At 40.9% G+C, this 26,100-nt stretch overlaps 1 protein-coding gene across 4 annotated transcripts in view; it reads left to right on the top strand.

Annotated features, from left to right (window-relative positions):
* DIAPH3 (diaphanous related formin 3) overlaps positions 1 to 25,888 on the top strand; it is a gene marked incomplete at its 5' end in the record, with an annotated part of 567,305 nt that extends 541,417 nt beyond the window's left edge. For all 4 annotated transcript variants that reach the window (XM_081083267.1, XM_081083268.1, XM_081083269.1 and 1 more), the window contains one exon: positions 24,702 to 25,888. In XM_081083267.1, coding sequence (XP_080939393.1) covers positions 24,702 to 24,967 — 266 coding nt within the window. In that variant the 3' untranslated portion in view covers positions 24,968 to 25,888. The remainder of the gene's footprint in view (positions 1 to 24,701) is intronic.
* Positions 25,889 to 26,100: the final 212 nt, after the last annotated feature.

Below are 26,100 nucleotides of genomic sequence, written 5' to 3' on the forward strand. Positions count from 1 at the left end.
TCTTCCACTCTCTCTAAAAATCAGTGGAAAAATATATCCTCAGGTGAGTATTAGCAAAAAAAAATTATTTTACTTATTTAATCTCTGAATCTTTTAGATATATTATTTCAAAGCACTAAGAGATGTCAGATTTTGTGCTAAATTTTTTTCAAGTTAAACCTCTATTTCCTATATTTTGATTTAATAAAGTTTGACCTCTTTCTAGAAATTTTAAAACTTGATTGATTACAAGGTGCATAAATAGATCAGAAAATCCCCGTGTTCTTTAAAAAAAAATGTATTTGCTGAGCACAAATTCTTACATTAGATCTCAAGTTGTGTGAAATATAATTCATTTTTATATATTTTTTTCAAGTCCAAACTAAGTTATTTCTCTCTGGTTTAAACATGTTGGTTGATTTTTAGACTTGGCTGAGTTTCACTGTAAGTTGCAGTTGGATGTGACTCGAGCACCCAGGAGCTGTCAGGATGGCTCAGTGATCTAACACCGGTGTCCTGCAGCTCTGACTGCAATCAGCAGATGCTGTGGTATTACCATAAGTGTTCTAACTGCTTCTGTCAAAAAGAGAAAATTCGCCTGCACTGAGTCTGCTGCTTCTGATTAAATCCAGTTTGCCTTCTTTTGCATAATTAATGTCCCATGATGATCTCTAACCTTTTGTTTTTAATATTACCTCTTGGTCTAGACTCACTCTTTATGGGGAGGCTCAAGTAAAAGCAGACAAAGAGAAGTGGATGGTGCTTTTACAGGAACCGTGTCCCACCCCCACCCCCCGCTCCCGCCACCTCTGGCTCTGAGGTTGATACTGTTATTTACCACCATTTGTCAAGATCATGAGAGGTTCTGGTCTCTGCAATGTTGGCATTGTTGTGCCCCTGCTCTGTTCTCCTGAAGGAGGTTCTGCAATGCTTTGGTGCACATGGTGTTGCCTCAGGATGTGTGTGACAGGATCTGCTGTAGGATGCGCTTACTCTGGTGTGTAAACTGATAAACCTCTGGCACAAACCAGGTAAAAGGCTTCTTAGTTTCTGCAAAACTTACTGTACCTCTGTCCTGGCCAATGTGGCTCAGTTGGAATGTCATCCTGTATACCGAAAGGTTGCAGGTTTGGTTATTGGTCAGAGCACATGCCCACATTGTGGGTTCAATACCCAGTCCAGGTGTATACAGGAGGCAACCCATAGATGTTCTCATGTCGATGTTTCTCTTTCTTTCTCTCTCTCTCTCTCTCTCTCTCTCTCTCTCTCTCTCTCTCTCTCTCTCTCTCTCTCTTCCTCCTTCTTCTTCTTCTTCTTCTTCTTCTTCTTCTTCTTCTTCTTCTTCTTCTTCTTCTTCTTCTTCTTCTCCTCCTCCTCCTCCTCCTCCTCCTCCTCCTCCTCCTCCTCCTCCTCCTCCTCCTATCTCTAAAATCAATAAATCATATTTAAAAAAAACATTCTGTACCTCTAGCCCAAAGTAAAGCAGACACTGTGTTTGCCGCCACAAAGTCAATGTATACAGAGCAGAATAATTGATTTTATTATCAATTGGTTGCACATGCAGGAGGCAACTAATCGCTGTGTCTCTCTCGCATCATTGTTTGATTCTAGTCAAGGGCATGTACCTTGGTTGCAGGCTTGATCCTGGCCCCAGTGGAGGCACATGCAGGAGGCAACCAATCACTGTGTCTCTCTCGCATCATTGTTTCTCTCTCTCTCCACTCTCTAAAAATCAGTGGAAAAATATATCCTCAGGTGAGTATTAGCAAAAAAATATTATTTTACTTATTTAATCTCTGAATCTTTTAGATATATTATTTCAAAGCAATAAGAGATGTACAATGAGGGGTTCTGGTCTCTGCAATGTTTGCATTGTTGTGCCGCTGCTCTGTTCAGCAGGTCCTAGAATAATTCATTTTGTTCAACATTCTTTTGTTACAATATTGATGAGGGAAAAATCAATTTTCTGTTGAAGGCACTGTCTGTGTAGTTTGCACGTTCTCCCATCTAAATGGGTTTTCTGCGGGTTCTCCGATTTCCTCCCACATCACAAAGGTGTGCACTTCAGGTGAATGGGTGTGTCTGTGTTGTCCCAGTGGGAGTGAGTGTGGGTGGGTGTGGGTTCGCCCTGCGTCCTGTCAGAGTGGGTGCCCACCTCATGCACTGAGCCCCCGGATGAGGCTCTGGCCTACCCGGCTCTTGAACTGGAATAAATGGGCTGCAAAATCATGATCATGTTTTTATTCATCTTTTTTAAATGTATGTATAGCTCACATTTATTTCATTGTTAATATTAGAAGTGTTTGTGGACTTTGTTTAGAAGTTTGGTGATGTTTTTGTGGTCAGAAATATGCCATAAGGACTTAACTCTTGCTTATATCAATTCGCTTATGGTAAAATTGGTTTCTTTCTATGTCGTTTCTCTTAAAGTCACAGCTTCCAATAAGCTGTGGACGATGTTAAGTGAGGATGTACTGTATGTTACTGACGAATACCCTGTTTTGTCAGTGAAAACATTTTTTACATCATCTCAATGGGAAAAGACCCTGAAGGGCCACAAATGCTTCTTCATTTTCCTTTTTATCCTGTCAGAACCTGGGAGTCCTCCCTGGTAACCACCTGTGAGTTGAATTTTTTGTTTATTTTTCAAGTGGAACATTGATGTGAATAGATATCTTTTGTGACATTATTCTTGCAGTATAAGGTTAAAAAGTATATGTGATATCTCTAAGGCACTAAATCAGCCAGTAGTGAGGGCACATTTACTGCTTAGAGCTGCTCTATAATCACAGTATCTGAAATAGGGTTTTCACCTGTTCCCTTGGTTTCAGAAGAAAGGATGAATGGCCGAGTTTCACACTTTCTGCGGCTTATCTGCTTTGTTCTCCTCTGGGAGATTCTGCTAGCAAATATTTATCAGATTATTTTTAGTTTTATATTTTCTTCATAGAATCAAAGAACTTTCTAATAGAAAAGGATCTCAGAAAAGGGTTCATTTTGTGACTGACCAAGCAGTGGCACATTCGGTGGAAGATTTGCAGCTCTTTTAAAATATATATATATATATATATATACATATATATATATATATATACACACACACATACATATATATACATATATATGTTATTGATTTCAGAGAAGAAGGGAAAGGGAGGGAGGGAGGGAGGGAGGGAGGGAGGGAGAGAGAGAGAGAGAGAGAGAGAGAGGGAGAGAGAGAGAGAGAGAAACATCAATGATGAGAGAGAATCATTGATCGGGTGCCTCCTGCACACAGGGATCGAGCCTGCATCCCGGGCATGTGCCCTGACTGGAATCGAACCATGACCTCCTGGTTCGTAGGTCAACGCTCAACCACTGAGCCAAGCCAGCTGGGTGGATTTGCAGCTCTTAAGGACTGAAATTTCAATGTAGATTTTTGTTATCTCAGATTAAAACCAAATGAAGGAGAAACATGAAAATTTCAACATAAATGTATCAGTCCCACATAAAAACAATCTGTTGTTCTGATAAACAAAACGTTTTTTTTGTTTTTTGTTATTCAAATTGTTATTACAAACCCTTTAAGCTTATAGCTGCTTAGATCTTCTGCAGCCCTAATATGGTGTTTTTCTATATAACCACCAGCAATACTACTTTTCCATCTCAGTCCATCATCTCTTCCTATTAGCCAAATTGTTCTACCTCCGAGAGCACTCCCTGAGCAGAGCAGCTGATGCGTGACCCAGAGACAGTGGCATGTGCCACCGGACAGGGGGACTCCAGGTTTCCCTTCTGCATCTGCCTTTTCTTAGCTGTCATGGGGGGAAATCCCCTTAACTCTGAGCTCAGTTTCCTGGTCAGTGGATGGAGATAAGCAGTGGCCACCTCACAGCGGGAGGAAGTGGGTCCACACACCTGCTCTGAGATGTGTGTTGACAGCCACGGAGGAGGAGGAAGACATGGGAAAGGCAAGAATACAGGAACAGGAGGCTTCTATATATTTCATTACACCAGAAATTTCAATGGTTCCTCCTAGTCTGTTTCCTCATTCCCAGGGTATTCATGAACATAATGTGTTAGTTACTACTCAAAAAATTCACAGATGTGTCTTTTAAGATATTGGAAAGTGAGAATGGAAGGAAGTCACTTAGAAAAGCACCAACATTTTAGGAAAATGTGAAATGTTTCTCTGGCTCTCAGAATCTAAGAATCTCTTTCCCACCCTACCCCCTGAAAAAAAAAGCTTTTCACAATTTTTTTCTTTATAATTCTAGATGCCCTGAAGTCCTCAAGTTTGATTTTAAATGTATTGCTGTTATCACACTGTAAGAGGAAGCTGTCAGTTTATTTTAAATGGCAAAGACCTGAATTCATAAACATTACAGCTGCCATTCTCATCAGATATATTCAGAATTTGGATATCCACCCACCTTATCCCCAGCAAATTAACAAATAAATACACATCGCCGGATTTATCACTTTAACTGTGAATTTAATACCTACATGTAAACGTAAGTTAGTTGGCTATGGGATAGATTACATTGGAAGTAATAGAAATGAAGTTTTTTCTCTTAGTTTTTTAACATGTATGACTCTGTTTTCACTCAGAGTTATATGATTTTAGGAGTGTCTGTTACTAATCTGCCTGCTGTGACCATTGGAAAAGAAACCCAAACACAGCCACTTTCGAGACTTGTGAGGAGAGACATATGCCTTTCCTTTGTCTGAGGATCTGCACTCATCAAAAAGCTGTCCTATATATTGTTTTTGTCATAAAATCCTTTGTGGTTTGGCTTATTTAATCATCTCCAGTAAACAAAGAAAAGTGCTGCTGAAGTCTATAGAGATTAAGAGAGAATCATTCCAGGACATAATATGTGAATGATAAAGCTAAAAAGACACCCTTACAATTTTTCCCTTTCAGATCCAAGCTAGCCCATGATAGAGCACCCTCTGATCTAAGTAGTCACAAATGTAGAGTTTGCAACTAACCAGATGAGTCAGGGAAAATTGCTTTTGATCCTCTTTCATGTAAATCCAAAGTACAAACAAATCAATGAGCATACAGCTTGATAAACAAGAAGGTGATTCTGTGGCAGTAAGCTCAGTTAAAACCAAATCTGTAGAGACAGCAGGGAGGGGAGTAAAGCTAAATTGGCCTCCCCCCAAAGGGCCTTTACTTTGCCTGAGGAGATCATGATAGGCCTCTCCAGGAGCCACAGCAGCAAAACCAAGGGTATTGCTATGGCCTGACGGAGTAGCTGGCCTTGGTAGTTTCCCTGAATAGTGGGGATGTTAACAACAGCTTCATAGAATTAATCAGGGAAATGTTTTTAAAGCTCCTCTTCATGCCTGGCATTATCATCATAATCACCATTTGGATAAAGCCAGTGAAAGATTTCTTTAGTAGTAGAATGTAGTAGAGGAGACAGATATTAAATATATAATGACCCAAGCACATTATGCCTATGGAAGGTGTAATGAAGGGGAAGAACAGGGTGCTATATGAGAATGCATGATAGGAATATAGGGGTGGGGGTTAAGGACGGTTCCCTGGAATTGACTTCTTGTGCCAAAGCACTTTAACCTGGTTTTAGAATGATCATGAAAACTGGAACACCAGTCTCTTAAGAGAGGCCCATATAGAATGATGAATTCAGACCATTGTTCTCCCTGTAATAGAACATTAACAATAAGAATAGTAGGGCACTAACCACCATGAAAGAACAGTGGAGACAGCCACTCTTCTCAACAGTATCTGGAGCAAAAGCATCCACAAATCCATTTGCTTCTTCCTGTGTTATTCTTCAAAACCTGCTTAATTCATCCTTTATAAACTATATCTGTGGCCAACTTCATACCTGCATTTCTATTTAGTTCTCTCCGTCTGCCACCTTTCTGCCAGTCCTCCTATAGCAGTGATGGCAAACCTTTTGAGCTCAGCGTGTCAGCATTTTGAAAAACCCTAACTTAACTCTGGTGCCGTGTCACATATAAAAATTTTTTGATATTTGCAACCATAGTAAAACAAAGACTTATATTTTTGATATTTATTTTATATATTTAAATGCCATTTAACAAAGAAAAATCAACCAAAAAAAATGAGTTCACGTGTCACCTCTGACATGCGTGTCATAGGTTCGCCATCACTGTCCTATAGCCTAGTGCCGTGGTCAGCAAACTGCGCGGCTCGCAAGCCACATGCGGCTCTTTGGCCCCTTGAGTGTGGCTCTTCCTAAGCCTTAGGAGTACCCTAATTAAGTTAATAACAATGTACCTACCTATATAGTTTAAGTTTAAAAAATTTGGCTCTCAAAAGAAATTTCATTCGTTGTACTATTGATATTTGGCTCTGTTGACTAATGAGTTTGCCGACCACTGGCCTAGTGCATTAGTTCTCCTTAGAAGATATCCTAGATAGGCCCTTCACAGTCAACATTGCTTGTATTCTCTTCCATGATCTACTGCTGCAGATGACACCCCTCCAGTCTTAAACATTTTTTAAACCTAACACACCCACAGGACTTAAATATTTCTGTTTATTATTTAAGAGGCATGGATCCTAATTTTGCTAAAAGCCATAATAGATACCAGATCCAATAATGCATTTAAAAAATGATAGGCATAATTGACTACTCAAAACACTTTGAGCGGTCTTGCCATTTCTCCTTGTTATGTAGGGAAGATAATAAGCAAATATCTCTGTAGATGTTGATACAGTGATGTGATTAGACTGTAAGCCTCCCGAAGTCAGGAACCCTGTCTGCTCATTCTCTGCAATCCCTGACGCTTACTACAGCATGGTCACTGTGCATACTCAGCATTTCATGCTAAGTGAATGAAAGCGTGTTTTCCATCGTGTATCTATAGTATGCCCCAAAATGGTTAAATATAGCCCCTGCCCTCTTGATTGTAGACTCTTATGATAAAACTAGTGGCCTGGTGCACGAAATTCGTGCCTGGGGGAGGGGGTGTTCCTCAGCCCGGCCTGCACCCTCTCCAATCTGGGACCCCTCAAAGGATGTCCTACTGCTGGTTTACAGGGATCGGGCCTAAACCGGCAGTCGGACATCCCTCTCGAAATCCGGGACTGCTGTCTCCTAACCACTCACCTGCCTGCCTGCCTGCCTGCCTGATTGCCCCTAACCACTCTGCCTGCCAGCCTGCTTACCCCCAAATGCCCCCCCCCCGCCAGCCTGATCACCCCCAGCTGCCCCCTGTGCCAGTGTGCTCGCCCCCAGCTGCCTCCCCTGCCAGACTGCTCACCCTCAACTGCCCCCCCTGCTGGCCTGCTTGCCCCCACCTTCCCTCCCCACTGGCCTGCTCGCCCCCAACTGCCCCCCTGCTGGCCTGCTCACTCCAAACTGCCGCCCCCGCTGTCCTGATCACCTCCAACTGACCCCCACTGATGGCCTGCTTGCCCCCAACTGGCCCCCCTGCTGGTCTGCTTACCCCCAACGGCCCCGCCCCCCACCAGCCTGATCACCCACAACTGCCCTCCCCTCTTGGCCTCTAACCGCCTCTACCTCGGCCCCGTCACCATGGCTTTATCCAGAAGAACGTCCGGAAGGTCTCCAGGAAGGTCTCTCCATTAGCAAATTACCCTTTTATTAGTATAGCTATCTACCTGTAAAGTACTGATTTACCTCCATAAGAGATGAGAATACAGATCCTACTCTAAGGAGTTCATGGGTCTTGTCACTCAACTCTAGCATGTAGCAGGGACAAAAATACCATTAACACTAAGTGGACCAGGATGCACAATATATGAAAGAAGTACAATGGAAGTTCAAGGGCAAGTGTCATCACAATCTTTTGAGAACTTGGTAGCATTTGATGAGATTTGAGGGATCATAGATTATAGTAGACAATGATTACTACAGAGGAATAGAAAGGAGGTAGTATTATATAGAGAGTTCACTGCATAAGTAAAACTAAAAAAGTTGAAACATATGTCTTAGTCTTGGGAATTGCTCCATTTCCTTTTAAAAAAAATAGTACTTTCCTCAAGCATGGATTACTAGTGAGAGAAATGTATTCAAAATTTTTAAAATTTAGCCCTGTGGCTCAGTTGGTTGGAATGTCATCCTGTAAACCAAAAAGTCGCTGGTTTGATTCTAGGTCAGGGCACATACTTAGGTTGCGGGTTGGGTCCTAGGTCAGGGCACCTATGGAAGGCAACCAGTCCATGTTTGTCTCTCTCACGTTGATGTTTCCTTCCCTCCCTCCTCCCTCCCTCCCTATCTCCCCCTACATCAAACATATTTTTAAAAAAATTTAAACTTGATAGAGGCATTTGTGGTTAGCTCATTTTATTTACAAAAACACAGAACATTTTTTAACTCTAGACTTTCTACTTGGTACAAATTGTATAGTGTTAACTAAAATGTAGAAGTTTCATGTAATGTCAAAATACAGCAGTTGCCCCTTGTCCACAGTTTTGCTTTCCATGGTCTCAGTTACCTATGGTCAACTGCAGTTGAAAAATATTAAATGGAAAATTCCAAAAATAATTTTTAAGTTTTAAATTACATGCCGCTTTAGCAGTGTGATGAAATCTTGCACCCTCCGCTCTGCCCGTGAGTCATTCCTTTGCCCCACATGTCCACACTGTATATGCTACCAGCCCATTAGTCCCTTAGTAGCCATCTCAGTTATCAGACCCTCTCTCTTGGGATTGCAGTGCTTGTGTTCAAGTAACCTTATTTTACTTAATAATGGCCCCAAAGCCATCCATAACTTATAGTATATTATAATTGTTCTACTTTACTATCATTGTTGTTAACCTTTTACTGTGCCTAACTTATCAATTGAACTTTATCATAGGCATGTATGTAGGGGAAACCATAGTATATTCAGGATTTGGGACTACCTGTGATTTCAGGAATCTTGGAACCTTTCCCATGTGTAAGGGGGGGACTATCATAAACTAGTTTTTTTGTATTTTCTAATGTATAATGAATCTGGGTAATAGATTTTGGTAACTAGTTCTGTTGCATTTTAAGCATAGGCAGTACTTTATACAATACAACCAAAGCCCTGCGAAATATATCCCTGGTTCTGTTTAACTAGAGATCTCGCCCTGGCTAGCTTGGCTCAGTGGATAGAGCATCGGCCTGCGGACTTAGGGGTCCCAGGTTTGATTCCAGTCAAGGGCATGTGCCTTGGTTGTGGGCACATCCCCAGCGGGGAGTGTGCAGGAGGCAGCTGAATTGATGTTTCTCTCTCATCAATGTTTCTGACTCTATCCCTCTCCCTTCCTCTCTGTAAAAAATCAATAAAATATACTAACTAGAGATCTCAATCGATTTTTAAGGTATTTGTCAGAAATGATATCAAAAAATAAAATGTCTCCTAGTTCCCTTTGGTTCCTTGTACTAACATAGGAATACTGTCTGCTGCTTTTCCAGCTTTTATCATTTATTTTGTTAAGTCAGATAACCGTGGTATACTTTGGACCCCAGAGCTGAATTAGGGGACTTGGACTCTAATTCAAACTTCACCATAATTTACCTCCTAATGTAGGGAAGGTTCCTTAACTCCTCAAAGCCTCCGCCGTACCTCATCGGTGAAATAGATAAAAGTCATACTCCTTTAGGCTGTATGACAATTCATGTAAAAGGCACATAATAAGTGCTCAAACACATTAGTATTATTTTTATTAATAGGGGCCCGGTGCACGAAATTCGTGCACTGGGTGTGGGGGGGGGGGAGTGTCCCTCAGCCCAGCCTGCCCCCTCTCACATACTGGGAGCCCTCAGGCGTTGACCCCCATCACCCTCCGATCGCCTGATCGGCCCCTTGCCCAGGCCTGACACCTCCGCCAGAGGTGTCAGGCTTGGACAGGGGACCCCCATCTCCCCCCGATCACTGGCTCTGGCCCCCGCCCAGGCCTGAGGCCTCTGGCCCAGGAATCATGCCTGGGCAGGGGACCCCCATCTCCCTCTGATCGCTTGCTCCACCCCCCGCCCAAGCCTGACGCCTCTGACCTAGGCTTCAGACCTGGGCAAGGGGACCATCATATCCCCCCAATCCCCGGCTCCGCCCCCCACCCAGGCCTGATGCCTCAGCCAGAGGAGTTGACCCTCATCACCCTCCGATCACCGATCACCGGATCGGCCCCTTGACCAGGCCTGAGGCCTCCGGCAGAGGTGTCAGGCCTGGGCGGGGACCCCCAGCTCCCCGCGGTTGCAGGCTCCGCCCCTGCCCAGGCCTAACGCCTCTGGCCTAGGCGTCCGGCCCAGGCAGCGGGGACCCACAGCTGCAGCGGCCCCGCGATCGTGGGCTTCGCTTTAGGCCCAGGCAAGGGACCCCTAGGTCCTGGGACTGCCAGCTTCGACCATGCCCAGCTCCCATCACTGGCTCAACCCCTACTTCCTGCTATCACTGGCCAGGGCGGCAAAGGCGCCTGATTCTCCGATCATGGCTGCCCCCCAGCTCTTAGCTCCCCGCTGGGTTTCAGATCACTGTCAGTGGCAGGGGGCTTCTTCCTGCTTTCCCTTTCGCCTCCCTGCATTGTGCCTACATATGCATATTAACCGCCGTCTTGTTGGAAGTTAACTGCCAATCTTAGTTGGCAGTTAATTTGCATATAGCCCTGATTAGCCAATGAAAACGGTATCGCCGTACGCCAATTATCATTTTTCTCTTTTATTAGTGCAGATTAGTCTTTTGTAAAACAAAATATGAAATGGGAAAAAAACTAACAATTATGTTATTAATTGTAAATTTATTCATTATAATAATAAGATGGTAAATAATGCTATTTTTTTTCCATCTTTGCAGATTGTGTTGTAGTTGAAAAAAAATTTTTTTAACAAATTATTTTTGGTTTGTCACATAGTAAACCTCATTGGACAGATAAGGCAACCAGTCAATGTTTCTCTCTCACACATCAATGTTAATTATAATTATTTTTTACTGTGATAAGTTGAGTTATAAACATGTAAGATGATAAGATTTGTGTAATGCAAGAGAAAATAGAAGGTAATTCCATTGAGAAATAAAGTGGTTCCTATTGGAAGGTCCGTGAATATGAGGGTTTAAATGGATGTGGGAAAGCTGCAGAACACATCACTTTGTTCTACTCCAGAAGAGGCCTTGCATGTCATGGGATTCCATTCATTGTGAAGGTTTCTAGAGTCCATTCATGGCAATGACTACTTTCCTCTTTCAATTAAATGAGTGCAAGTATAGAAAGGTAGTAGCTTTGCAAAATCTAAGATTTAGAAATAGAATAATTAATTAGCAAACATATTATTATTATACTGTAATAGTTATAAAAGAATGTTTATGTTCCATATTTTTAAGTGACCAGAAGTTATCAGGGTACTCTAATGTCCACTTAAATTTAATGATTGGTGACAGGTGAAACTGACCTCTAGTGGTTAGAGTTTACCAGGGGTGGGCAAACTTTTTGACTTGAGGGCCACAATGGGTTCTTAAACTGGACCGGAGGGCCGGAACAAAAGCATGGATGGAGTGTCTGTGTGAACTAATATAAATTCAAAGTAAACATCATTACATAAAAGGGTACGGGCTTTTTTTCAATAGTTCTATTCATTTCAAATGGGCCGGATCCGGCCCACAGGCCGTAGTTTGCCCACGGCTGGTTTAGACACTACAAAGACTTAGATACAAATAGATTTAGACACTATATTTTATATGATTTCCAAATTGCAGAAGACTAAGAATATTTATTTTATCTTAAGATTGAGTAATAAAAAAAGAGAACACTCTGTCATGTGATAGTAATAGTTTGCGTTGTCTTTAGCAAAGACCATACTGGAATATTTGATTAATTTTTTCTTAGTTAATTTTGTATCTCAATTAGCTGAGAACTTTCATCTCAGTAATCTAATGAACCATAAATTGCTGGACATTTACAATTAATGTGGATCCCTGATAATTTTCTCTTTTTTTTATTTCAAGTACCATGTGGATTATAAAGTTCCATGCATGTTAAGGCTTCTTCTGAGCTAACACTGTAACTCTTCAGGAGAATATACAGGAAATGAGCAGCTGACATTTGCACCATCTTGTCCTCTGTCCATTTTCCTGCAGTCAGCACCTAATTTCTTTCTTTTCTGTCTGCTGTCTGGTACATTTCTAGTGCTTTGTGTTTCGTGTTACCATAGAGACAGGAGATACTCCAAAGCCCTGGGAAGATGAGTAGAAGTAGGTCTTTGAGGAAACAGTTCCCGCTGGCGAGATAGAGAAGCCCGAGGCAGGAATCTATAGCGGTAAATGGGAAGGGGGAATTGTGTGTTCCGATCCAACTATGTGTCCATAGAGTCTCAGGAAGCACAGGCCCAGTCTGTGCTGCATTAAAAATGAATTGTTTACCGAAGCCAAGTGTTCAGAGATCTCTGTGCAGCCTGGAACTGAACTTAAGTGTTTTATTTGCAATAAAGTAACAGAAGTAACATTGACCTATTCCTTTTACAGTTTCCTCATTAAAAGGGTGCTAGCAGCTTCTAAGAAGGGTCCTCTTTGCCTGACTTCGTTTGCCAATCAAAAATCTCACCTTAGAAATGTGGATCAATATTCTTTGACTCAGTCGAAACCATCAAAAGTCATATTACAGTTTGAGTACAAAGGGCTCTACAATTAGCACCCAAATCATTGATCCAAATACACTAGTTCTAGAAATGAGTGGTTTATACGTGGGTGGGCAAAGTATGTTTACAGTTATGAGTATTCAAAACACAGAGTTTATTCTTGTATTAGTATTTATTAATGTGTATTTTTCCATGTAAACAACTGTAAACCTACTTTTGACCACCCCGTGTTTACCTTAAGTTCTCATATGCTCTTTTCATATTTTAGATATATAAGTTAAAGCTTTTCAACATTTATCATACTTAATGAATTGTTATATTCCTACAATATTATTCTAACTCATACTTAATATTTTATATTTAGGAGAAAGCTGTTTAAAATATTTAATCTTATAGATTTTTTCTCTCTCGCTTTTTCCTTACAGATATTCTGTGGTAAGACTTTGTAGGGAAAGGGGGGAGATAAAAATGAAAATCTTAAAAACAAAATAATGTGCAAAGGAATTTTTTAAAAAAATTGTTATTTTGTACATTTAAAACCATTCTTGTTTTTTTTTTTCTTGAGTGGGTAAAATGCATACCTAAGGTGTTTGCTAGATTTTTGTCACACATCTAGTAGTCTAAGCAGGGAAAGAGTTCAGGGAAACTCGGAAAACATCAACATATCTTCCTAGGTTACAATCCCAGGGTATAGTATGCAAAATTGTACTTCAGAGGAAGAAGGCCAGTAATCGGTATATAGAGTAAGGTTGAGTAAGGTCCTTTGAGGCACTCACTTTCCTCAAACTGACAGTAGGAGGCAGTAGGAGGCAGTAGGATATTAGTCTGAGCTGCTGTCTTTAAGGTAATGGCTATGACTCAAGCCAGATCTTTTTTTTTCTTCTTCTTTTTTCTTTTTTACTAATTTTCTAGAAATACATGAAATCAAAATCTTAGAATTAGTTTCAGATTTCATAATGAAACTTGGTACCATCAATCCAGTACAAGATAATGTTGCTGGGCTATGAATAGATCAATCAGAAAGGGCAAGTCTGTTAGCTTCTAACAGTGGCAACTCTGTGCACCTCGGTTCCAATTTGAATAGGAGAATGGCAAGAAATAAAGGCCAATCTCATTTTGGAAAGGAGAGTCACATTTAGTGTTAGATCCTCCTAATTTTCACTGACTTACTAAAATGTGTCTAGAACTATGAGGTAAAAGTACAAGAGTCTCTGAATGGTAGCCTGGTCTTCCTGTACTTTGGTGGCTGGATACGCATGTCAACAGAGAGAGTAGCACCAGTGGGCATGTAATTATTACCATTCACCTTTCATGACTGCATTTTGAACTTTAGCCATTGTCTATTTCACCACTCACAAAAGCTACATAAATCCAAGTTACCTAGGAATGTCCAACTGTTCCTCTTTATATAAGACAAAATCACAATGAAATGCTAAATTTTGGGACATTGCATTCTTTCATTTATTTTTATGTAGCTAAAAAAGTAATAATGTTAAAAAAAAAAGCATTTTCCTTCTGTAATAACTGTTTTTGTTAATAGTTTAGCTTTCATGTATTGACCTAATTTTAATAAGGTCTGTATTTTGGAATTACCTCAGTTTTAGCAATGTATTTATAACTGCAATTATTTCCCTATGTAATTCAAACAGCACATATTTATTTGATAACTAACCATGATTAGTGTACAATCAGTGGCCAGAGAACAAAACCAAGTTTACTAGTCCAAACTACATAGGGAAATAAATTTATTTCTAATATTGAGGAAAAGATTCCAAAATACATACCCATACAAGGGTGGGTTTTGTGATCTTGATTCTATCACTTTTGCTCTAGACAAGTGAACTACACATTCCTATATAGTGACTTAAATAATTTATAGAAGTACTTTTAGTAAATATGGGTAAATTAACAATATTAATTTCCATTAGGATATGGGTTATTCCAGTTTGAACTTTAACTTTTAACTAAAGTTTAAAAATTGTTTTATAATTTCTAATTTTTTAAATAATAATTATTAGGTTTTCAATAGTACAAAATTCAACATGGAATGAAGTTACTCACCACTTAAATTTTCTATAAAGATATCCAACTCAAAAATGTTACAAGTAATTGCCCTGGTAGAAACTGCAGTTGGATCTGTGTTGTCAGTACTGTAGCCAGTGGCCATATGTGGCTCCTGAGCTTTGGAATGGGGCTGGTCTGAAATGAGACTATAGGTACTGAAAGCTTAACATACATATTTGGTTTCAAAGACTAATGTCTCTCCCTCCCAACCCCCCCTCCCTCCCCAAAAAAAGAAAGTTAAAGAATCTATTAATATGTTTTACTTTGCTTACATGTTGAAATTATGATAGTTGACATTTGGTTAAGAAAAATACATTTTTAAAATCAATATTACTGATTTTCCCAATATTTAATGTGACTTCTAGAAAATTTTAAGTTGCATATATGGCCCAATCTTGTGACTCTCATAACATTTCTATTGGACAGCACTGTCCTGAACTCAGTGCTGTGTCCTCACGAGGCCAGAATGCACAAAATTATGCATTAATCAAAAGTGATATGTCATCAGTTTGTTCCTTAGGTAATGTTATTCCAAAGTGTTTTTTTAAAGGATAAATATGAAACATTAAGTGAAACAGGTGGTAAAATTATGCTATGCTTAGGTTCAGTCACTTAAGAAATAATGTATTAAGCACTCATTAAGAGGCAGGCACTATTATTCTAAGTACAGGAAGTCGTCAAGTAACACTTTTAATTAATGTTGTTTTGTTATACTATTGATGAGAAAATAAAAATCAACTTCCATTGGGGGCCACCGTCTGTGTGGAGTTTGCATGTTCTCCCCATGTGTGGGTTTTCTCTGGATAATCCGGTTTCCACCCACATCCCAAAGATGTGCACGTTAGGTGAATGGGTGTGTCTGCATTGTCCCAGTGGGAGGGAGTGTGGGTGAGTGTGAGTGGCCCTGTCCAGGATGGGTGCCTGCCTTGTGCCTTGAACTGCCAGGGTGAGCTCTGGTGAGCACAACCCTGAACTGGAATAAGTGGTTGGAAAACAATTATCTTCTTTGCTTTAATTAATCTTTCTTAAATGTGTGTATAGCTAACAGTTTTTCTGTGTTCAATATTAGAAGTGTTTTGGGTCTTTAGAAGTTTGGTGTTGTTTTTATGACCAGAAATATGCAGAGTAGCCTGAGACAGCTGTCAGTAATCGATAGCAGGACAGGTGAACAGATACTATGGTTGGTTTAAGTATGAAGAGAAAACTGCTTTGGTCTCGAAAGTTTCATGTTTTAAATGTGTTGTTTGAAGAGATCCTGGTGATACAGATGCATCAGGAGGCTGAGGTGGGTGCAGAATGAAGCTCTCCTGTTAGGGCTGGAGGTGCAGGTGTTACGTCTCCTTTCAAGAGGAGAAAAGGGTAAAGGGGCAGAAAAGTGGGCCAAGGATGAAATAGCCACACAGAGAGAGGTATTGTCATGTGTGGGAGGGGTTTGGGAGGTAGAATAAATTATCAATGATGGCTAAAAGTGAATCATCAAAATGTAGAAAAGTAAGCATGAAAAGGCTTTTTAGAAGAGTAAGCATGTGAGAGAGCATTCTAATGAGCAGCCCGGAGACTTGAGTGTTGTCTCCGGCTCTGCCTGAAAGTTGTGTCTGCTGCGTAAACTTTATGTAAAACAAGGTAAATGTACCATGTCATCTCTCTCACAGGATTGCTATAAGAATCAAATGAGTGGATGTTTGAAGAAAGTGTTTGCAAAATATAGAGTAGCCATATATAAAGGTAATATGAATATGAATAACATTCTGTAATTACTTATGACACCAGCTGTCCAGAGTTAGGCCAAGTTTCACAGCACTCTAAAAGACTGCCCTTACTTCAACACCAGCTGCAAGTTTGGGGGTTCCCAATGTTGACCAGCTGGCTGCAACTGGGTGTGTTTTACTAGCCCCTGAGGTTTGATAATCCACTACAGTGACTCCTAGAGTTCAGGAAGTGCTATACTTACTGTCACAGCTTTTTTATAGTAAAACTAGAGGCCCGGTGCACAAAAATTTGTGCACTCAGGGAGGTCCCTCAGCCCGGCCTATGCCCTCTTGCAGTCTGGAACCCCTTGGAGGATGTCCACATGCTGGCTTAGGCCCGTTCCCTGGGGGATTGGGCCCAAGCTGGTAGTCAGACATTCCTCTGGCAGCCCGGCAGCTCTTGGGGGATGTCCATTTGCCAGCGGGGAGCAGGCCTAAGCTGCAGTTGGACATCCTTAGCACTGCTGAGGTGTTGGGAGGGGCTCCCACCAACACCGCTGTACTGGCAGCCGTCAGTCTGGCTTGTGGCTGAGCAGAGCTCCCCCTATGGGAGCGCACTGACCACCAGGGGACAGCTCCTACATTGAGCATCTGCCCCCTGGTTGTCAGTGTGTGTCATAGTGACCAGTCATTCCCAGTCATTCTGCTGTTAGGGTCAATTTGCGTATTACCCTTTTATTATATAGAATAGAGGCCTGGTGCGTGTGTGGGGGCCGACTGGTTTGCCCTGAAGGGTGTCCTGGATCAGGGTGGGGGTCCTGCTGGGGTGCCTGGCCAGCCTGGGTCAGGGGCTGATGGCTGTTTTCAGGCTGCCCAAACCCCCTTCATGGTGGGGGTCCCCACTGGGATGCCTGGCCAGCCTGGGTTAGGGACTGATGGCTGTTTTCAGACTGACCAAGCCCCCTGGCGACTGAAGCTCCCAGCCTTTCCTTTTTTTTGTTTTATTTTTATTCGCTCCAGCTCCATGGCCATGGCAACTGGAAGCAGGTATCTGGGGTTTATTTACCTTCTATAATTGAAACTTTATTGCCTTGAGAGGAGGCAGCAGCCGCCGGAAAGCTTGGCTTCTTCCATTGCAGGGGCAAGCAAGCCTCCTGCTCACTCCAGTTCTGTGGCCACGGCGGCCTGCTGAAAGCAGATATCTGGGGTTTATTTACCTTCTATAATTGAAACTTTGTTGCTTTTGAGTGGAGCTCAGAGCTGGCAGCCGGCTGGCTTCCTCCATCACTAGAGCAAGCAAGCCTCCTGCCTGCTCCAGCTCCATGGCTGCCGGCCGCCATCTTGGTTGGGTTAATTTGCATATAGTTGCTCTGATTGACTGGTGGGCATGGCTTAAGGCGTAGCAAAAGTATGGTCAATTTGCATGTTTGTCTATTATTAGGTAAGATGACATGAGTCAGAACTAGCCAGATAGAGACCACACTTAGGGTGGGCTCTTGGAATGTCCCAAACATGAAGCTTCTGTTGTCCTCAGGGATGCATTTCCCCCCGACCCAGAACATCAGTGTGTGACAATATGTATTTCCAACCAGGAGAACTCACCTGTACTCAGTGTCCAGAGTTTATGTTGAGGCTTCGTTCCTTAGACCTGATTGGTAGGTAACATGATAGAGCTCAGTCTCCACCTTCCAACCCTCTAACCTTCATCGGTCTTTCTGATGTGCCCAACCCCATCCTCAATCACTTATTACCGTAAACTAGCTAAGGGCCCACCATGAATAGTAAAGGCAGTCCTGTCACTGTTAATTCCAAGGGTTTAGTGGCAACCTCCCAGAAACTTGTAAAAAGACCAACTAAAATTTTATTACATACCTTCTAGAAAGTGTTGCAAGTGTAAGAAAATGAAGCATGAGAAAATTCCATTTGAGTTTAGGGTTTTTGAGGTGTCTGGTAAGTTTGTAGGGAGCAGTTTCAATATAGAAGTATGAAGGAAAGCCAAATTAGAATTTGCTAATAATTGGTTAGAAACTTGAGAGAGAAGAAAGCAAATATAGAAAGGAGCATTGAACAAAAGTATTATATTACAAATCAGAAAGGTAAGTAGTTGAATGGAAGGATTTACATGGCTATTGTCTTCAAAGGAAACAGGCTGGACTCACCCTGGACGTACTTTGCTCAGAGCTGCACCCTCTGAGCTCCTTCTCGCCAGTGGTCAGTGAGGGAGGCACAGCATAGGGAATTGGAAAATGGCAGTGCTGGCTTTGAAGTTTATTTAAAAGGGCAGCTATATAGAACAAGACTGAATGGAAGTACATATATGATGGGTTTCTGGAAATTTTTTTTAAAAAAGTTCTAGATTAATTGTCAGGTATCTCCTTTATTCAGAGAGATATCTTTTATTTATCATCCTCTGCTTTGTCTAATTTGTTCGAAGTGGGGAAGTATTGTTTTGTTGTTTTTACATATGGTTTCAATAAGGGTTTCTTGGCACTCCTAAAAGACTTTATATACAAAGAGCCCCTTTGCTCTTTTTATCATTTTTATACATTTTCAATATAAAAGGTAAAATAAACAGCAAAATGAAGCTAAGGGAAGACAATTATTTATAACATCAGTAAATCAACTGTAAGAAAAGCCACAGGGATATGGGCTGCTGGCGGCCAGCAGTAACTTCCGTTATTGCATAGATTAAAAACATATATTTGTCACACACTTCACTATCATGTAGACCCAGTAGTGCTTTAAAAATTGTATTTATGGGTCACTTTTTTCCCCCTCACGAAAGTAAAGTCATTGCTGAGGTGAAACAAACAGCTACTTAGTAGGTCAAAGTAATAGTTAAGAGCAAAAGGTGAAGGATTGCAAGGAGAGACCAAACTTCAGGAAGACTGAATAAATGCAGTCAGTTTAGGACACCAGAGTTCTACATCCTTTCTCCTGTCAAAGCTGCCACAGGCTCACCGTTGACCACAAAAGGCAGGAGCTCGATTTTATATTTCATCTGAGTGTTGGCACTTCTAAGAAGCTCATGCCCATTAGAACCACAATGTGATGGGGGATCAATACTGACTTAGAGGGAATAATGCCTCTTTCTGAACCATAACTGATCTTTCCTGCAGCTGAGAGGTTTCCCAAGGACTGTCAGCCAGGGTGTTAGCTGGCCTCTCAGCTCAAGAAGTGTGCCCGTTGGCCGAGATATTTCCTCATTTGATGCCATGCTGCATATATTTATATTTACTTCTTTTGTCAGCAATTTTCCTGGTTTTCTCTGTCTTTTGTGTTACTCAAGAAACAATGGAAATGTTAGGATGGTGCAGTTTTTGTTTCTGGGTTTTTTGGGGGTTTTTTTTTAGCTTTTTTTGTCATCCAAAAGGCCATGTGGGATCCAACATTGATGTAGGTTAAGGCTTTTATGTTTAAGTCTAGTGAGAGTCTCTGTGTTTAAGAGCCATTCAACTTTTCAACAATTTTCAACTTTTTATTCACTTTCAGAAAAAAAAAAAAGGCTGTGGTGGGACTCCAGATTCAGTTCTTACAGTAAGAATCATAGGACAAAATAGATAGAAATAAGTGAGTTGTCCTGTGTTAAAGGAAAAGAGCATATATTCTCACCTGTTTGTTTCTACAGAAGCGTAAATACAAGATATGTGGATTAGATTCCCTTACTGACCTGGTGCCGATCACCAGTGACCCTGGATACTACTGGCAGTGGTCCTGAGACCATACTTCCCTCCAGACATCAAGTGTAACATCTCAGAGGGGGAGACAGCAGCCTTGGATTCAATTCATAAACTAATAGCACAGACTTTTTCTCTTTGGAGAGTTATGCAGTCATTCTAGTTTTCCTCAGTATTTTTCATTTCCATTTTAAAAACTGTATTGATAAGGATTTGAGTTGATGGGAAATAGAAAATGCTTCTCTTTTTCTTGATACCCCAGTCCTGTCTTTGATTGAAAGAGTTCATGTGTCCAAGGTATGCCATTTTGTATGCAACTATCTAATTCTTTATGAGAAGGACAAGCCCACTGGCCTGAAATTACAATTTGTTTCATGCCTCTGAACACCTATATGGAGTTCGCTCCAACATACAGGGTTGTGGCATCTACTGAAGGTTTGAACTGAGCCTTCTAGAAATTAAGTGCATGTTTTCATTGCAGTAAGTACATGGAATTTGGATCTCTGGTTCAGCCCAGATGAAGTCACCAACAGGAGGCTTTTAAAATAATAGTAGTAGCAAGAGACACCTGGCCTTGAACCAGTGTTACCATAACATTTTTGTATAACAGTGAACTTCCATTTGGGGACTTCCTCTAATGGTGAACATTTTCTCTAGGTGTAGATGGAAGAGTCCTCCAACCCAACTTCATTTATCTACTTTGCAGTGTAAAACTCCACTCCCTCTGTTCTACCTTTTGGATCTCCCATGACTGGGACTGGATTGAAGCTGTGGGATGCTGAGAGAGAAATGTGAGGGCTGGAGAACTTTCTCACAGAGCTGTAAGCTCATTGTTAACAAAGCCCTGTGTACGTTCTTTTTATTTTCTTCAGCAGTCTCGGGAATAGCCTCTTTTTATCTCGCCCTGTCTGTTGCTGCTCATGAAAGATTCTCCACCTGAAACCACAGAGGAGTTAAATACCAGCTTGGTTTTTCTCTTATCATTTTGTCCCTAAAGCATGCTCACAGCTATTGTGGAGTTTTCTCAAAAGGGCAGAAATGCTCTTGCCTGCATTGGCCTGGCCATTGTTATCCATCTTAGCCTTAGAAGAAGTTCAAAGAACAAACTCGAAAAGGAAACCCAGGCTCTGCTGGGCATTTCATCCTTAGATCTGGCAAAGGTCATGTAAAGGAAGACCAAAATATCCAAGTGGATATATACAATCCTTGTTTTTAGCACCTCGCAGTTTATTAGTGACCTTGTTAAGAGCTGTTTCAGAAGAGCAGAAGGTCAAAAGCATCTTTGGAGTGAGTTCAAGAGAAAAATGGGAAGAGAGGAGCTGAGACAGCAAGTAAGGGCGATTCCGAGAGGTTTTGCTTGTGCAGGCAGTCAACAAGTTTGATTTTTGAGGTAGTAGAGCAGGATGTGGAGTCAAAGAATTTTTTTTCCCGAAAGGTTAGGGTTATCACAACATGCTTGTATACTGAAGAAAATGGGCACATGAAGAAGGAAACCTTTATGAAGTGGTAGTGAGGACACAGCAGTCAGAGGCATATCCTTGAATAGACAAGCAGTAGTAGTATGTGGTGCTACCTTGAGGGGCTGTCCTCAGGTAGCAGAGCAGATCCTAACAGGAGGGAAGGCGTGTGTGTGCATTCAATGTGGAGACAGTAAGTGTGAGGGGCAAGGAGAGCTTGTGGGGGTTCTCTCCTGATTGCTTCTATGAATGAGTTAAATAAGAGTGAAGGAGATCATGCTGGATGTTTGAAAAGAGAGAAGATGTGAAATAGTTGTCTAGGAGAAGGGAGGCGTGCATGGAGTGGGCAATTGTCATGGGATGATGGTTGCACTTGAAGTTTATAGTCATGAATTTAAGTGATGCCAGGAAAAAAAGCACTGTGTGCTATGGTAGTTTCCGCAGGTATACTCTCTGCTCTTCAGAGTTATTGGGAGAGTTAGCTGTGTTAGGAAGCATTTTGAAAATCACTTCTCAGCCTTTGGGCTAAGATCAAGCGCCGAGAAACCATTTTGAAGAATTAAGTACAGGACATCGTTATTATGAAACTTGCCTTGTATTACTTAGCACTTTTCCTTGGAAAAAAGCTTTTCAAATTTCTTTAAGACAACCTTAGTATCTCTAGAGACAGCATTTGGCTTCTGCCGCTGATTTACTTGGTAACTAAGTCTAAGCAATGACTTAACCTCCTTCTGCTTTTATCTCTCAATCTACAAAATGAGGCTGGTGATGTTTAAAGTGCAACACTGCTTTATAAATGAAGGTGCTGTATATGTATAAGTACAAGCTATTAATAAAATGGTGTTTCAGCCCTGACTGTCATGGTCACCAGAAAGTCAGCGAGGTCAGAGCATCTGAAAAAGTCCCGAGTCTTGGGTGGTAGACGCCTCCCTTGGAGAGGTTGGGAAGGAGGAAGGAAAGACAAGTGTCTTAAATTAGGTGTCACCCACAGTATTTCCTTTAATTCTCATCAGTACTCTGTGAGGCTAATTAATAGGAACCTGAAATCCAAAAGAGATTAAATAACCTGTGAAAGCCACATTGTAGACCTTAGATTTCAATCCAGATTGACCTTAAAATCCCATTTTCTTCTCACTTTGCCTCATGTGGAATTGGGCATGATGCATGATAGCCATAGAAGGTACAGAACAATATATGTATATATGTATCCTATATAATAACAGGCTAATATGCAACTGGAACAACTGGTTGCTATGACACGCGCTGACCACCAGGGGACAAAGCTGCCCCCTGGTGGTCAGTGTGCTCCCACAGGGGGAGCACTGCTCAGCCAGAAGCCGGGCTTACAGCTGGGGAGCGCAGTGGCGGTGGCGGGAGCCTCTCCCACCTCCACTGCTGTGCTAAGGACACCCTCAGGGGATGTCTGCCTACCAGCTTAGGCCCTAGAGGGCACAGGCCAGGCTGAGGGACTTCCAACCCCCCCACCCCCACCCCCCTGCAGTGCATGAATGTTGTGCACTGGGCCTCTAGTACATATATAATGGACCTATATTTTAGCCCAATCTCTTCACTGCCATCAGATATTTGACTGGAGTTGCCCAGTAGCAGAATAAACTACTTTGTTGCAGATATCATCATGATAAAGTCATTTACAAGAAATCAAATGACAAGAAAAGACAGGAACATCAGGGTGAAGGAGTAGTAAGCTGACTAAATATTTGCACTTAGCGACAAATGCAGTTTTCAAACACATTTTAGGACAGAAGGGTGGATGCTAGAAAATAAATGTGTGTGGTCGCGGGAACTGCAGGAATACCATGTGCACTGTGCCCTTTACTGCAAATGCAATATGTATCTTAGAAACTATAGAGCACAGAATGCTCTAAGAGAAAATCACTGCTCTAGTAGATTTTGATTTTTGAGTAACAATTACCCACCTGATAGAGAAGGTGATAGGAAAAGTATATTTATTTTCTTCCAACAGCTAAAAGGTGATCATACTTCTAAAATTTGTTGAGAATGTCCAAGAAAGTGTGTAAAATACTCATCCATCACTGGAAAGCCCCTGGTCAGGAAATGACAGTGCAGTAAATATCTTCAGCGGCCACCTTTTAATGCACAAGCTGTTCTCGGTTGGAACTTTCAGCACTCACATAAAACACACTGTCATGAGTGACTGCTTGTGCTCCAAAGTCATTACTATTGGGATAATGGAACATCTCTCAGCGAATAACCAAAAACTTTAAATGTCACGTCACTTCAAGCCATTTCAAGCCCCATTCAAGGTTACATGGATATTGAGGGTGTCTGTTTTCTCATAGTTTGAGGTCTGTGAGAGCGATCATTCCTATGGTTGTGCAATGTGAGAGTCAGTTAATTAAAAGGAAATCCAGTATTCTTTGGGAAAGTTAATCAGCCAGAGCCATTTAGTCATTAGCTATTGCACCTCTCTCCTTAGAGCCTTGATAAGTCAGCATCACTGTCACTTACCAATAAAAGAAAATATGTGTGTATGTGTACCTGTCAGTATGTGTATGTGTGTATATATTTGACAATTAAATTATAACCTAATTCTGTTTTGCTAGCATGTTTTAATAATTTCCCTGTCAAGTTCATTGTTTCTTTTAGGGGAAATCATTGACTTTTGAAATTCCAATAGAAACTTTTTTCTTTTGTTTTGTTCAAAAAGGAAATTATTATTCAAGCTAATGCTTATGTTGGGTCAGAGAGTGTGGAAATCATTTCTTTGCCCAAAGTATGTTTATTGAACACCTACTTTGCTCCAGGGCCATTTCAGCCACCAAAGTTGCAGCATATTTAAAACAATGTTCCTGATATCTCGGGGCTCACCTTCTAATGAAGAGATAGACATTGGACAAGTAAACAAGTAAAGGCTGTGTCCAGTGGCTATGAGTTCTATGCAGGGAAAGATGAGGGGATAAGATGATACTGTGATGCAAAGAGTAAGTGTCATTTTAGATGGACGGTCAGAGAAGTCCTCTCTTTAGATGGCATTTGAGCAGAGACCTGGATGAAATACAGAACCAAGCTTTGATGATAACTGAGTGATAGGCATGTCAGGCATAAAAGAAGGAAATAACATAAGTACTAATGAAACTATTGTCTATTTTTATTTCAGTTTATAACCTCTGCATGTTTATTTTAAATCTGTTGATTTTTAGTTTAATATATCTAAGAGTACCTGTTTATTGAGAATAATTATTTTTAAATTTCATGATCTGCACAGTCCTAGCTCATCACAGTGATAAATTTGATGTTTCTTCCTTCTTGTAGAAAATCAGAAAGTGCAGTTGACAGAAGGGTCGCGTCTACACTACAATATCAATTGCAACTCAACAAGGACTCCAGTCGCCACCGAGCTTAATTATAACCGAGGCACTCACACTCACACGTCCACAGGGAGGGTCCAGGCAGCTGAGAAGGACGCCTGCCATGTAGAAAGCAGCAGAAAAAGGGAAATGGAACTTCTTGGCTCGGTTTCTAAAAATGAATCCCTTCCTGAAGTTGAAGCCCTGCTGGCAAGATTACGAGCTTTATAAATTAAACCGGCAAAAAAATAAAATGAGTAAGCCAAATATAAAGCCACGCTCTGAGCTATAACACTTGAAAAAATTGCTTTCTATGTAAGTTACTTTATATAATTTTAAATTATGATATCTATTAGAAAAATAAAGCTAAATACATGACTGCAATGCTTTTCCTATGTACTTGAGGTGGTAACTCATTTGGGATTGTAACAGGCTTTAACGTTTTCTGCATTTGGTGGTTAGGTTATACAGTGTTTTAGAGACAGTGGGTGGCCACGCGTTCAGCAATGTATCCTTAAGAAAATACCATCTTTCTAAGTCAATTGTGATTTCTACTTTATTATTTTCAACATTAATGACCCTCAAATCTTCAACCTCAAGTCTTGCTACCTATGTGTTGTTTATATAGGTCCAGATTCTCCTGAATTGGGATCTGCCTGCTATTAGCATAGTATCAAAAATATAAAACTGAAGATAACAGAGCTATGAGGAAATGATTGGTAAGCTCCTTACCATCATTGAATTCATGTTAATTAGACCTGTAGGAAACTGTAAGACCATTGAGCACATTTCCAAAAATGATGTAATAGGAACGTATGCACTCTGTAAAATGCATAAGCTTTTGTATGAAGCTGGACATATATGGTATTACAATGCTGCTGAAACTCTTAGCACACCCCACCCCTCTCCCCCGTAATTATGACTCTGGGATAGAATTTCCATTTTGAAACTTCCCAAGTAACAAATGTCTTTATTTCTGTGAAAAAAAAACTTGAAATTGCAGTATGTTTGATCTGACAATCAATAACTTTAACAAAGATCTAAAAAAAATGTTTCAGCTAAAGTTTTCTTATGCAAATGTTACACATCTACTTCACTTGGGGCATCAAATTAATGTTGATAATTCCATATCAAAGAAAATAAACTTGTACTTGCACTAAATGAGAGAAATTGTCTTTTCTTTTTTGTAGTTAGCATATTCTGTGGCTGAGCTGGAAATAGACTGTGCTATGCAGTCTCTCTAAGCATCTATTTTACTTTATTACCTGCAATAAGTAAGTGACTGCTCTTTTACCTACAGTTAAAAAGCAGTTATATGGAACTAGTCTGCGAGGTCCACTGCTTTTTATTTCCTTGTTTAAGTT

Source organism: Myotis nattereri (assembly GCF_964212035.1).
Source record: "Myotis nattereri genome assembly, chromosome: 2".
Lineage (NCBI taxonomy): Eukaryota > Metazoa > Chordata > Mammalia > Chiroptera > Vespertilionidae > Myotis > Myotis nattereri.